Source organism: Chlorocebus sabaeus, chromosome 2 (assembly GCF_047675955.1).
Source record: "Chlorocebus sabaeus isolate Y175 chromosome 2, mChlSab1.0.hap1, whole genome shotgun sequence".
Classification (NCBI taxonomy): Eukaryota; Metazoa; Chordata; class Mammalia; order Primates; family Cercopithecidae; genus Chlorocebus; species Chlorocebus sabaeus.
Genome location: NC_132905.1, coordinates 35,295,071 through 35,309,727, shown reverse-complemented (window position 1 = coordinate 35,309,727; position 14,657 = coordinate 35,295,071). Strand labels below are relative to the sequence as shown.

The window sequence follows — 14,657 nt, the reverse complement described above, 5'->3', positions numbered from 1 at the left end:
TCTGGGTGAACAAGAGATAGTATTACCAATACTCTAGACATGTTCAATTTGTGATAATTCACTGAGCTACACACATAGGATTTGTAAATGTTTCTGTAACTTTATATTACACTTAAATATACTTTTTAAGAGAGAAAACGGATCCCATACAAAGAGTGGGAATTATAACAGCACTAGTCTTCTCAATATTATACTGGACGCTAGAAAAAATAGTATAATGTCTTCTAAATTCTAATGGAAAATGATTTTGAACCTAGAATTCTGTAGTCGGACTTTTTTTTTTTTTTTTTTTTTTGATACAGGGTCTCACTCTGTCACCCAGGATGGAGTGCAGTGGTGCAATCTCCACTCACTGCAACCTCCGCCTCCTAGGCTCAAGCCATTATCCTGCCTCAGCCTCCTTATTAGCTGGGACTACAGATTTGTGCCACTAACCCAGCTAATTTTTATATTTTTTGTAGAGACAGGGTTTTGCCATGTTGTCCAGGCTGGTCTCAAACTCCTGAGCTCAAGTGACCCACCCACTTCAGCCTCCTAAAGTGCTAGAAATACAGGTGTGAGCCATAGCACCTGCCCCCAGAAATTCAATCAAATTGTAAGGATAAAATAAAGATATTTTCAGTCAGGAGAGCACACAGTAAAGTTATCTCCCAGGCATCTTTTCTCATAAATCTGGAGAATGTGCTCCAGTAAAAAGAGGGAATGGATAGGAAGATGAAGACATGGGATCTGGGAAACAAAGACTTCAATATAGGAGGAAGGCAAAGGAAGTTTCCAAATGACAGTTGGGCAGCAGGCCCCAGGAACAAGTGCACTTGGGGGCAGGAGGCAGAAGGGTTCTAGGGTGGGCAACTCCAAAAGAAATTCAAACCAAGAGAACACCTTCCTGTGTGTGAGCATTGTGAAATTTCTCAGTTCTGTCACAGTACAGTGATACTTTATTTTATTTTATTTTTTACTGTTCTAAAGGTACTTCGGCAAGAGTATAGTGATAAATCAGGGGTAGGCATATAAAAAAATCAAACAATTAAAAAACCAAAACATGGAAAATACTACATGTAGGATAAGCAAAGAATGATCCTTCTACCCAAAAAATGTGGTAGTGTAATCACTGTTCAATGCAGCTGTAAATAAGAGTTTTCTGGCCATAACATAAATAGGGATCACTGATTTAGCCATGCATTGTGATACAATGGTATTAAATGAAAGAGAAGAAGGGGCTTTTGTATGCTTTTGTGGTATGAGGGGAGATGCTAGGGGAGGCCATGTAACACAGTATATTCTCATCTTCTACAGTAGGACATCAAAAGAGAAAACTGAAAAACCAAGTGTAAATACAGAGAAGTAAAAAACAACTAAAACAATTTAAATTGTGGGACATGGGGTGGGGAAGGTGCAAGGCAGGCTATTGCTGCTTTCTGTTTTAAAAACTGTAGCACTTTTTTTGTCTTTTTCAATTATTCGTACATAGTATTACCATAAAGATAAAATTAAACTAAGAAAAAATCTATGGAAATAAAAGAGAAAATCTCAGGGCACTAAAAAATCACTTTCAGCTTTAAAACTTTGGATAATCACCAGAATCATCTCTTGAACAAGAATAAGCATATATGTAGCTCACATCAGTAACCATTATTAATTAAATGTTGTTTTAGTCCCAAATTCTCCCCATATGAAGAGTCAAATTATCTATAGATACATGCAAAATTAATACAGGATACATGCAAAGCCCCCCGCCGGAAGCCAGAACATACAGAACAAATGTTTTCACTTTATCATGCTAGACTGAGTTTATATTATTGTAACTGACATCTAACTTTTCAGGAACACATATGAAGTAAATTTAATCTGTGGTGGAAACACAGGATTATTCTTTTATCTTTTAGGAGCTGATACTCTATTAATGGATCTAGCGCCTAAATCAAAAGAACAGAGAGAGTCTGTATAAGCAAAATTACCTGAAGAAAGTCACGAAGAACTGTACCAGGTCCATAAAATTGCTGTGCTGGGAGAAGGCAATCTGTGACAGAAAAACAGATAGTGTGATTATGCAGGTCATGAAACCACCACGGATTCAGGCTTCTCATTTCAAGAGTTAAGCTGAAAACAGAGTTTACACTTTAAAGGAGTTAAGGAAACTTTTTTCACTTAAGGAAAAGTACCTCACCCTTTTAGTTTTCTTGTTTAGTTGCCAGCCCCATAGCAATATGCTAAGGCTTTAGCACGGCCTCCTGCAACCCCCTCTGAGCTTCATACCAGTTCTGAGGTTCTCTTCGTTTGACCCTGGAGACCCTTGCACGCCTCCATGAAGCCTGGCGCTCCCGCCCTGCGCCTCCACCCACACAAAGCTCTCCTTGTTTGCCTCAGTAGCGATTCATGGCTCTGCCTCCAGGTGGGCAGCCCCATTCTGTGCTCTTCATTCTGTCAACATTTATGTACTCAGTGTGTACTGACTGCAAGATATTGTCCTTTTTACAAAAAATTGTACCTCACATTTTGCTACATTGAACATCATCTGACAATACGTCATCAGAACTTAAATAATTTTATTATACAGTTAATAGTCTTCATGCCAAGAACATAAAAATACAACATATTTCATCAACTCTAAAATAACATTGGCTGAAAAAGGCAATATTCTGTGTATTATTTAGGAAAAACACTGTCAATTTAACTATGACATAATAATGCTTTTTAAGTCACTGACCATAAGACACATTGTGATTTCAGGGATATTAGTCCACAAAAAAATGCATACCTCTGAATTGATAAAATACGAGAATTGCATCCTTACTATCACCTACAATATACGTGCTACTAGCCAGATGTTGTGGTGGCTTGCCTGCTTTTTTTAGGGAACTCAGCTCTGTTTGGAGAGACAATGGTACTATCAACGAAACAATCACTGACCAAGGTGACAATCCCAGTACAGACAATTTGCATGACAAATACAGGAAGGTAAATGACCAGGATCTGCTTTCCTAGTCCCACACAACCCCAACCGTTGCACTGTTTTTAGAGCCAGACTCACAGGGGTCAGAAAAGAGACTTCCACTGTTTGCTTTCTTGATGGCCGTATTTTCTTTTTGACATTCCATAAACAAATAAGTTCCAACACTACTCAAGTCATAGTACATTATGGGGCTTGGAATTTGAAGCTTTTGTGTCCTCCCTCTGGCCACCATTTATAATAGGAAATACAAAGTTACATCAATTTCATATAATAAACAGAAACCCACTTTCTTTTCTTGTCCTTCATTTATCACAATAACCATTTCCAGCTCCTCGAGAGAAGGAAAGCTGAGGAATATGAGCCATGGTCCTCAAACAAAAGTTTTAAATAAGATTGGAGGACAATTATATAAACAAGGTCAATTGGAGGACAATTATATAAACAATGAATAATCCAAGTTATAACACATAAAGAGAAAGAAGGAAACAGATTAGAGAACACCCCAGCCCTGTCTGGATTTCAGTCTTTTAAAACGTGTGTCCTTAGTGTTTACACTTAAAGAATCCATGAGATACTTTTACTCCCTGCTAGATGCCAAAAACCACAGGATGCTAAGGGCACTGTCTGAGGACCTATCTGGTGTTCATGTGCCACACAACACTCCTCAGGGCAGCCCCCGCCTTTCCCCACATTGGATGCTAATGGTTATTAGCCTGATTTCTTGCTGAAGCAGGACAACTCCATGTTCATGTCCAAATTATAATCATAAAGAACCTCATATAAAACAGCTGCCAGTATGGCTGGTACCCAAGACTCTAAAGGGGTCCTCTTATGTTGAATCTTTATCATCTAAGTCTCCATAGCTACAAGATTGTGTGAGGAGGCAAAACTCATAAGATGAAAATGTTTACGAATGCACTGACCACTTAGAAGCATCTAACTCTGCTGAACACCCCACCCACTGTTGTCAGTCTTTGTTGGTCAATCTTTGACTGATAAGGTGATGAACTTATTGTTTCAAACTGAACACTTCTGAAAATGAAGGGGAGTGCTGTTAAAAATTACACTAGGTAACTAAAAATTACTCAATGTAAAAAGCATAAACTTGATAACAAGCATAAATTGGGCTTTCGCTACTCACAGTCATACAATGCAAACCAACTGTAAAATCAATTTTGCAAAGACAAGATTTTAGTGGAGGTGCCGTTGGAGAACTGCTCACACAAAACCATTGGCAAAGGAAGACTTGGCAGATTTAGCCCTTCAGTTATCAACTGAAGAAGGGATAAAGGATGAAGGCATAGGAAGTGTTTCATAATTCTCTGAACGAGATTAAGAGAGGACTTTGGGAAAACTGAGGAGTTTCCTGGCTGTTGCTTTTTACATCCTGCTGTGAAATCAGTCTCAAGTGAAGGACTCCATGATGCAGCTATCTGATTTCTGGGCACCTTGTGCACAACTGAAGCCACACCCCCATCTCTTTATCTTGCTCTATTTAATTCATAGCCCGTATCTGCACACTTACTTATAGCAAATAACATCTGTGAGGATTGAGGACAGAGACTTCCCCTTATCCCCACTGACCATATATCTCCAGTGCCTAAAGCAGCCACTGATACATTAATTGGCACTTAATAAGCATTTGCTGAATAAATGCCAATACATTAACAAGAAAAATAATGATCTGTCTCATAGAACTCAGTAAGATCTGATTGATTTTTTTTTTCTTTTATGAATTTGACTCATGAAGCAGGATCATACCTGCTTCGTGATTGTAACTATAAATTTTGTTAACTCTAAAATTATTTTCCCATACTTTTTTGTTTCATTTTTAAAGACAATATCACAATCAAATCTTTCTTTCATAATTTATTATGGAAATGATGAAACGGATTTGGGGCCCTTTCTGATACTGAAGGTAACGAAAATTTCCTATATAAAAATCTATTTTAATACAAAGAAGAAATTCTAATTATATTTTATAAATAAAACTCATAATGTCATTCTTCTACATTTCCAAACAGTAGACACCATACTCCACAATCTAAGAAACCTAGAACTCACGTCCTAATACTTCCACAACCCAATTCCTTTTTTTTTTTTTTTTTTTTCTGGGTAACATGTTAGATTTTTTTTTTTTAATTTATTTATTATTATTATACTTTAAGTTGTAGGGTACATGTGCATAACGTGCAGGTTTGTTACATATGTATACTTGTGCCATGTTGGTGTGCTGCACCCATCAACTCGTCATTTACATCAGGTATAACTCCCAATGCAATCCCTCCCCCCTCCCACCTCCCCATGATAGGCCCCGGTGTGTGATGTTCCCCTTCCCGAGTCCAAGTGATCTCACTGTTCAGTTCCCACCTATGAGTGAGAACATGCGGTGTTTGGTTTTCTGTTCTTGTGATAGTTTGCTAAGAATGATGGTTTCCAGCTGCATCCATGTCCCTACAAAGGACACAAACTCATCCTTTTTTATGGCTGCATAGTATTCCATGGTGTATATGTGCCACATTTTCTTAATCCAATCTGTCACTGATGGACATTTGGGTTGATTCCAAGTCTTTGCTATTGTGAATAGTGCTGCAATAAACATCCGTGTGCATGTGTCTTTATAGCAGCATAATTTATAATCCTTTGGGTATATACCCAGTAATGGGATGGCTGGGTCATATGGTACATCTAGTTCTAGATCCTTGAGGAATCGCCATACTGTTTTCCATAATGGTTGAACTAGTTTACAATCCCACCAACAGTGTAAAAGTGTTCCTATTTCTCCACATCCTCTCCAGCACCTGTTGTTTCCTGACTTTTGAATGATCGCCATTCTCACTGGTGTGAGATGGTATCTCATTGTGGTTTTGATTTGCATTTCTCTGATGGCCAGTGATGATGAGCATTTTTTCATGTGTCTGTTGGCTGTATGAATGTCTTCTTTTGAGAAATGTCTGTTCATATCCTTTGCCCACTTTTGGATGGGGTTGTTTGTTTTTTTCTTGTAAATTTGTTTGAGTTCTTTGTAGGTTCTAGATATTAGCCCTTTGTCAGATGAGTAGATTGCAAAAATTTTCTCCCATTCTGTAGGTTGCCTGTTCACTCTGATGGTAGTTTCTTTTGCTGTGCAGAAGCTCTTTAGTTTAATGAGATCCCATTTGTCAATTTTGGCTTTTGCTGCCGTTGCTTTTGGTGTTTTAGACATGAAGTCTTTGCCCATGCCTATGTCCTGAATGGTACTACCTAGGTTTTCCTCTAGGATTTCTATGGTATTAGGTCTAACATTTAAGTCTCTAATCCATCTTGAATTAATTTTCGTATAAGGAGTAAGGAAAGGATCCAGTTTCAGCTTTCTACTTATGGCTAGCCAATTTTCCCAGCACCATTTATTAAATAGGGAATCCTTTCCCCATTTCTTGTTTCTCTCAGGTTTGTCAAAGATCAGATGGCTGTAGATGTGTGGTATTATTTCTGAGGACTCTGTTCTGTTCCATTGGTCTATATCTCTGTTTTGGTACCAGTACCATGCTGTTTTGGTTACTGTAGCCTTGTAGTATAGTTTGAAGTCAGGTAGCGTGATGCCTCCAGCCTGTAGCCTTGTAGTATAGTTTGAAGTCAGGTAGCGTGATGCCTCCAGCCTGTAGCCTTGTAGTATAGTTTGAAGTCAGGTAGCGTGATGCCTCCAGCTTTGTTCTTTTGACTTAGGATCGTCTTGGAGATGCGGGCTCTTTTTTGGTTCCATATGAACTTTAAAGCAGTTTTTTCCAATTCTGTGAAGAAACTCATTGGTAGCTTGATGGGGATGGCACTGAATCTATAAATTACCTTGGGCAGTATGGCCATTTTCACGATATTGATTCTTCCTATCCATGAGCATGGTATGTTCTTCCATTTGTTTGTGTCCTCTTTTATTTCACTGAGCAGTGGTTTGTAGTTCTCCTTGAAGAGGTCCTTTACATCCCTTGTAAGTTGGATTCCTAGGTATTTTATTGCCTTTGAAGCAATTGTGAATGGAAGTTCATTCCTGATTTGGCTCTCTGTTTGTCTGTTACTGGTGTATAAGAATGCTTGTGATTTTTGCACATTAATTTTGTATCCTGAGACTTTGCTGAAGTTGCTTATCAGCTTAAGGAGATTTTGGGCTAAGACAATGGGGTTTTCTAAATATACAATCATGTCATCTGCAAACAGGGACAATTTGACTTCTTCTTTTCCTAACTGAATCCCCTTGATTTCTTTCTCTTGACTGATTGCCCTAGCCAGAACTTCCAACACTATGTTGAATAGGAGTGGTGAGAGACGGCATCCCTGTCTTGTGCCAGTTTTCAAAGGGAATTTTTCCAGTTTTTGCCCATTCAGTATGATATTGGCTGTGGGTTTGTCATAAATAGCTCTTATTATTTTGAGGTACGTTCCATCAATACCGAATTTATTGAGCGTTTTTAGCATGAAGGGCTGTTGAATTTTGTCAAAAGCCTTTTCTGCATCTATTGAGATAATCATGTGGTTCTTGTCTTTGGTTCTGTTTATATGCTGGATTATGTTTATTGATTTGCGAATGTTGAACCAGCCTTGCATCCCAGGGATGAAGCCCACTTGATCATGGTGGATAAGCTTTTTGATGTGTTGCTGAATCCGGTTTGCCAGTATTTTACTGAGGATTTTTGCATCGATGTTCATCAGGGATATTGGTCTAAAATTCTCTTTTTTTGTTGTGTCTCTGCCAGGCTTTGGTATCAGGATGATGTTGGCCTCATAAAATGAGTTAGGGAGGATTCCCTCTTTTTCTATTGATTGGAATAGTTTCAGAAGGAATGGTACCAACTCCTCCTTGTACCTCTGGTAGAATTCAGCTGTGAATCCATCTGGTCCTGGACTTTTTTTGGTTGGTAGGCTATTAATTATTGCCTCAATTTCAGAGCCTGCTATTGGTCTATTCAGGGATTCAACTTCTTCCTGGTTTAGTCTTGGAAGAGTGTAAGTGTCCAGGAAATTATCCATTTCTTCTAGATTTTCCAGTTTATTTGCGTAGAGGTGTTTATAGTATTCTCTGATGGTAGTTTGTATTTCTGTGGGGTCGGTGGTGATATCCCCTTTATCATTTTTAATTGCGTCGATTTGATTCTTCTCTCTTTTCTTCTTTATTAGTCTTGCTAGTGGTCTGTCAATTTTGTTGATCTTTTCAAAAAACCAACTCCTGGATTCATTGATTTTTTGGAGGGTTTTTTGTGTCTCTATCTCCTTCAGTTCTGCTCTGATCTTAGTTATTTCTTGCCTTCTGCTAGCTTTCGAATGTGTTTGCTCTTGCTTCTCTAGTTCTTTTAATTGCGATGTTGGAGTGTCAATTTTAGATCTTTCCTGCTTTCTCTTGTGGGCATTTAGTGCTATAAATTTCCCTCTACACACTGCTTTAAATGTGTCCCAGAGATTCTGGTATGTTGTATCTTTGTTCTCATTGGTTTCAAAGAACATCTTTATTTCTGCCTTCATTTCGTTATGTACCCAGTAGTCATTCAGGAGCAGGTTGTTCAGTTTCCATGTAGTTGAGCGGTTTTGATTGAGTTTCTTAGTCCTGAGTTCTAGTTTGATTGCACTGTGGTCTGAGAGACAGTTTGTTATAATTTCTGTTCTTGTACATTTGCTGAGGAGTGCTTTACTTCCAATTACGTGGTCAATTTTGGAGTAAGTACGATGTGGTGCTGAGAAGAATGTATATTCTGTTGATTTGGGGTGGAGAGTTCTATAGATGTCTATTAGGTCTGCTTGCTGCAGAGATGAGTTCAATTCCTGGATATCCTTGTTAACTTTCTGTCTCGTTGATCTGTCTAATGTTGACAGTGGAGTGTTGAAGTCTCCCATTATTATTGTATGGGAGTCTAAGTCTCTTTGTAAATCTCTAAGGACTTGCTTTATGAATCTGGGTGCTCCTGTATTGGGTGCATATATATTTAGGATAGTTAGCTCTTCCTGTTGAATTGATCCCTTTACCATTATGTAATGGCCTTCTTTGTCTCTTTTGATCTTTGATGGTTTAAAGTCTGTTTTATCAGAGACTAGTATTGCAACCCCCGCTTTTTTTTGTTCTCCATTTGCTTGGTAAATCTTCCTCCATCCCTTTATTTTGAGCCTATGTATGTCTCTGCGTGTGAGATGGGTCTCCTGAATACAGCAGACTGATGGGTCTTGACTCTTTATCCAGTTTGCCAGTCTGTGTCTTTTAATTGGAGCATTTAGTCCATTTACATTTAAGGTTAAGATTGTTATGTGTGAACTTGATCCTGCCATTATGATATTAACTGGTTATTTTGCTCGTTAGTTGATGCAGTTTCTTCCTAGCCTTGATGGTCTTTACATTTTGGCATGTTTTTGCAATGGCTGGTACCGGTTGTTCCTTTCCACGTTTAGTGCTTCCTTCAGGGTCTCTTGTAACGCAGGCCTAGTGGTGACAAAATCTCTAAGCATTTGCTTATCTGTAAAGGATTTTATTTCTCCTTCACTTATGAAACTTAGTTTGGCTGGATATAAAATTCTGGGTTTAAAATTCTTTTCTTTAAGAATGTTGAATATTGGCCCCCACTCTCTTCTGGCTTGAAGAGTTTCTGCCGAGAGATCTGCTGTTAGTCTGATGGGCTTCCCTTTGTGGGTAACCCGACCTTTCTCTCTGGCTGCCCTTAAGATTTTTTCCTTCATTTCAACTTTGGTGAATCTGGCAATTATGTGTCTTGGAGTTGCTCTTCTCGAGGAGTATCTTTGTGGCGTTCTCTGTATTTCCTGGATCTGAATGTTGGCCTGCCCTACTAGGTTGGGGAAGTTCTCCTGGATGATATCCTGAAGAGTGTTTTCCAACTTGGTTCCATTTTCCCCCTCACTTTCAGGCACCCCAATCAGACGTAGATTTGGTCTTTTTACATAATCCCATACTTCTTGCAGGCTTTGTTCATTTCTTTTTCTTCTTTTTTCTTTTGGTTTCTCTTCTCGCTTCATTTCATTCATTTGATCCTCAATCGCTGACATTCTTTCTTCCAGGTGATCGAGTCGGTTACTGAAGCTTGTGCATTTGTCACGTATTTCTCGTGCCATGGTTTTCGTCTCTTTCATTTCGTTTATGAGCTTCTCTGCATTAATTACTCTAGCCATCAATTCTTCCACTTTTTTTTCAAGATTTTTAGTTTCTTTGCGCTGGGTACGTAATTCCTCCTTTAGCTCTGAGAAATTTGATGGACTGAAGCCTTCTTCTCTCATCTCGTCGAAGTCATTCTCCGTCCAGCTTTGATCCGTTGCTGGCGATGAGCTGTGCTCCTTTGCTGGGGGAGATGCGCTCTTATTTTTTGAATTTCCAGCTTTTCTGCCCTGCTTTTTCCCCATCTTTGTGGTTTTATCTGCCTCTGGTCTTTGATGATGGTGATGTACTGATGGGGTTTTGGTGTAGGTGTCCTTCCTGTTTGATAGTTTTCCTTCTAACAGTCAGGACCCTCAGCTGTAGGTCTGTTGGAGATTGCTTGAGGTCCACTCCAGACCCTGTTTGCCTGGGTATCAGCAGCAGAGGTTGCAGAAGATAGAATATTTCTGAACAGCAAGTGTACCTGTCTGATTCTTGCTTTGGAAGCTTCCTCTCAGGGGTGTACTCCACCCTGTGAGGTGTGGGGTGTCAGACTGCCCCTAGTGGGGGATGTCTCCCAGTTAGGCTACTCAGGGGTCAGGGACCCACTTGAGCAGGGAGTCTGTCCCTTCTCAGATCTCAACCTCTGTGTTGGGAGATCCACTGCTCTCTTCAAAGCTGTCAGACAGAGTCGTTTGCGTCTGCAGAGCTTTCTGTTGTTATTGTTTACTGTGCCCTGTCCTCAGAGGTGGAGTCTACAGAGACAGGCAGGTTTCCTTGAGCTGCTGTGAGCTCCACCCAGTTCGAGCTTCCCAGCAGCTTTGTTTACCTACTTAAGCCTCAGCAATGGCGGGCGCCCCTCCCCTAGCCTCGCTGCTGCCTTGCCGGTAGATCACAGACTGCTGTGCTAGCAATGAGGGAGGCTCCGTGGGTGTGGGACCCTCCCGGCCAGGTGTGGGATATGATCTCCTGGTGTGCCTGTTTGCTTAAAGCGCAGTATTGGGGTGGGAGTTACCTGATTTTCCAGGTGTTGTGTGTCTCAGTTCCCCTGGCTAGGAAAAGGGATTCCCTTCCCCCTTGCGCTTTCCAGGTGAGGCAATGCCTCGCCCTGCTTCAGCTTTCACTGGTCGGGCTGCAGCAGCTGACCAGCACCAATCGTCTGGCACTCCCCAGTGAGATGAACCCAGTACCTCAGTTGAAAATGCAGAAATCACCGGTCTTCTGTGTCGCTCGCGCTGGGAGTTGGAGACTGGAGCTGTTCCTATTCGGCCATCTTGCTCCGCCCCCTCCCACAACCCAATTCCAACTCCACTTTCATCACTATGTTTAAGGTGTATCTGCCCCATGGGCCTTCTGGATGTGTTCATCAATTCTGAAAAACTCTGAACTCAGAAGCTCAGTGAGCCCCAGGGTTTGGGGTAAGATATTATGGACCTGTACTTCCTCAACCACTAATGTTGCGCTTCAGCCAAAAGTGCTTCTGCTCACTATACTACTATACCTGACAGCAGACGGTCACCAGAGAGCCTCCCTGCCTGTGTGCATGCGGGTCCTCCCTGTCTTTCCTGGCTCAGCACATCACTGCCTCCCTTTTTCAGCACCCCTGGCCCCACTGGAAACTCTGGCAGGCTCTCCTCTACGCTCCCTCACCACTGATCTGCTACCCTCTCAGGGCGTGTGATAATCACAGTCTATACAGGGGTGTCCAATCTTTTTGGCTTCCCTAGGCCACTGTGGAAGAATTGTCTTCGGCCACACATAAAATACACTAATCCTAACGACAGTGCTGATGAGCTTTAAAAAAAAATTTAAAAACCCTCATATTTTAAGAAAGTTTATGAATTGTGTTGGGCTGCATTCAAAGCCGTCCCGGGCGGCACATAGCCCGCGGGCCATGGGTTGGACAAACTTGGTTTACCATATACCATGGCTATGTACAGATAGATATCCTGAGAAGAGGATTCCTGCATTCTTCTGTCTATGAAAATACCGATTCCTAACTTTTAAATTACTGTTGTAGAAGAATGAATGAAAAGGTAACTCCCTACCTCCCATACAAGAGCAGATATACTTTTGTATTCCAAGAAGTAGGCCATGGCTCTCAAACTCTGGATAGCTTACAACAAAGTCAGAATCCCAGGCCCTATCCCTATCTCTGTATCTTTAAGCTCCTCAAGTGATTCTGATACTAGTCTCCATAGGCCACACTTCAGGAAACTCTGAAGTAAGAAATTATTAAACATCAGACTGGACATAGTGGCTCACGCCTGTAATCCCAGTACTTTGGGAGGCTGAGGTGGGTGGATCACTTGAGGTCAGGAGGTCGAGACCAGCTTGGCCAACATGGCAAAACCCTGTGTCTACTAAAAATACAAAAATTAGTTGGAGTGGTGATGTGCACCTGTGATCCCAGCTACTCGGGGGGCTGAGGCACAAGAATTGCTCAAACCCAGGAGGCGGAGAGGTTGCGGTAACCCAAGATCGCACCACTGCACTCCAGACTGGGCGACAGAGCGAGACTGTCTCAAAACAAAACAAAACTTCTCCTGTGCTCCTTTCCCTAGACAATTTCTTTAGCATTTCAGGAACTGCATTGAAAAAAAATATTCTCACCTTTACTTGGAAGGTTAAAGCCCCAAAATTAGTTTGGCTCTTTTGGGGAGTGGGAGGGAGATGGGGAAGGATAAGGGTGAAGGAAGACAGGACAGTGCTTTGAAACAAAAGGAGAGGCCGGACTGAAACCTGGAGGCAGGGAAAGGGAGGGAACGGTGGGGAAGTTTCGCATTCTGAAAGTGCCTGGGAATGTGAGGTGTCCTTGCGGCAGGCTAGGGAGGCTCTGGAGCTTAAGTGTCATTCTATGTCCAAGCCTGTGACACATGAGAGTGAGGATGCTGCCCTCAAGAGTGAGGGGCCAGGGAATCGGGCACAGCAGTCAGCGACTGAAGATCAGACCAGGGGGCCTTCCCCAACCTCTGAGCTCAGTTCAGCCCTGAGGTTTCTGTATGTTCCTGAGGGAAGAGAATAGGTCTGTGCCAAAACAGGCTGAGAATGAATTTCTAATTAAGTACAGTGGGTAGAACCTGAGTACAAGATTACCATAAAGATAAGGAAGTATGGCATTTCTTATATTCCACTACCACATAACAATGTGATATTTTTGCATCTACTATGTGCCATCCACAAAGTAGGTACTCAAAAGCTTGAATAAATGAACGAATGAATGAATACTGAACGACTAGGAAAAGTCACTGTTTAATCAGAAAATTTGAAAAGAGAGAAGAAAGGACCTCTCATTTGCCTCTGGCCTCAGTCAGGACTTGGGTTTTGGTCGGAAGGATAAAACTGGCATTTCTAAGTCAATACCAGAGTTTCCTTTTAGGAAGGTAAGACCCTGTGGTGCAGAACTAATTACACTTTATGTAGCACTCATCTAACTCTACTGACCATATGCTGCGGAACCATGGACTGCAGAAGGGCTGTATTATTCCTACCGTGGAGATGTCTGTCTATCCATTATTACAAGCACGCAAGACAGGGAGAGGAAGAGAAAGGACAGCTGGCCACCCTGTGAGGTGAAGTCTTTCTGCTTCAAGGCAGCATCTGTCAGGGTCTGAGAAAACGCAAGGTATGTATGTACTGGGCAGAATCTCTGCAGGCTCCCATGGACCCCTGTGGACCAGTGGCTCCACGAAGGGTGAGAGCCCAGCCCAGAATGAGCCCATGTGCTCCTCTACTCTCCCTGAGGCCAGTGTCTGCAGACACTGAAAACCTCGTGAGTGTCCACCACTCACATCAGAACCAGAGAGAGCCTAAGTGCCCATGGCTGCCATGGGGCTCCTGGTCTGACCATGTCAATCTTTCCTTTCTGGACACTGCAAGGCCGGAAGCCAGAAGAGGACTGATTCCTCCCGTAAGAGCTTAGCCCTGTAAGCCAACAGCCTTTCTACTCAGGCCTTGGCTTTGCAAAGGATGGAAGATTCTGTGAGCCCTGGCTGAGTATATTCTAACCTGGGTCTTGTGCTGTCACCTCCTTGAGTTTTGCTGTGACATAAAACAACTCTTTCTTTTTTCTTAAAAATGAAACAAAACAACCACCACCAAAGTTCATATATGGAACTCTATGTCAAGACCACAGCTCTGGACCACATCCATATGACCATCACCTGGCCTCACACACCACACACCTAATGCTGGTTTGTGCTGGCACAGAAATTGTATACCCAAGCTCCCATGGCTAGTTAATACTATTCAGCCACTCATTCCTGCCATGCAAACGAACACTCACCATCTGTCTGCTCCCAACCTCTCACCTCAATACTGCTCTATGCTTGCTTTCTCTAATTTTCTCCTAGCAATTCCTTTTTACCACTCTCTAGAATTTCTATTCTATCACACTCATTAACAATTTAGAAATCATTAGAGAACTACATACATAGTTGAAATATCAAAAGGTACTGAAAGGCTAGTCATGAAGCAATGTTCCCTGCTCCTCCTCTGCTCTTCTGAAGGCTTCTCTCCAGGGGCCCCCACCTTTAACTAGGTTACTTTTCAGTTCTTCTGGCAGTTGCCTTTTTATCATTAATGTTTTTATTAGTTCCTGATCTA

General features: G+C 41.6%; 1 protein-coding gene across 4 annotated transcripts in view; it reads right to left on the bottom strand.

Moving 5' to 3' along the window:
• ATRN (attractin) overlaps window positions 1-14,657 on the bottom strand; it is a 189,946-nt gene that overhangs the window by 30,055 nt on the left and 145,234 nt on the right. For all 4 annotated transcript variants that reach the window (XM_073007331.1, XM_073007334.1, XM_073007336.1 and 1 more), the window contains exon 25: window positions 1,959-2,020. In XM_073007331.1, the coding sequence (XP_072863432.1) occupies window positions 1,959-2,020 (62 nt within the window). The remainder of the gene's footprint in view (window positions 1-1,958; window positions 2,021-14,657) is intronic.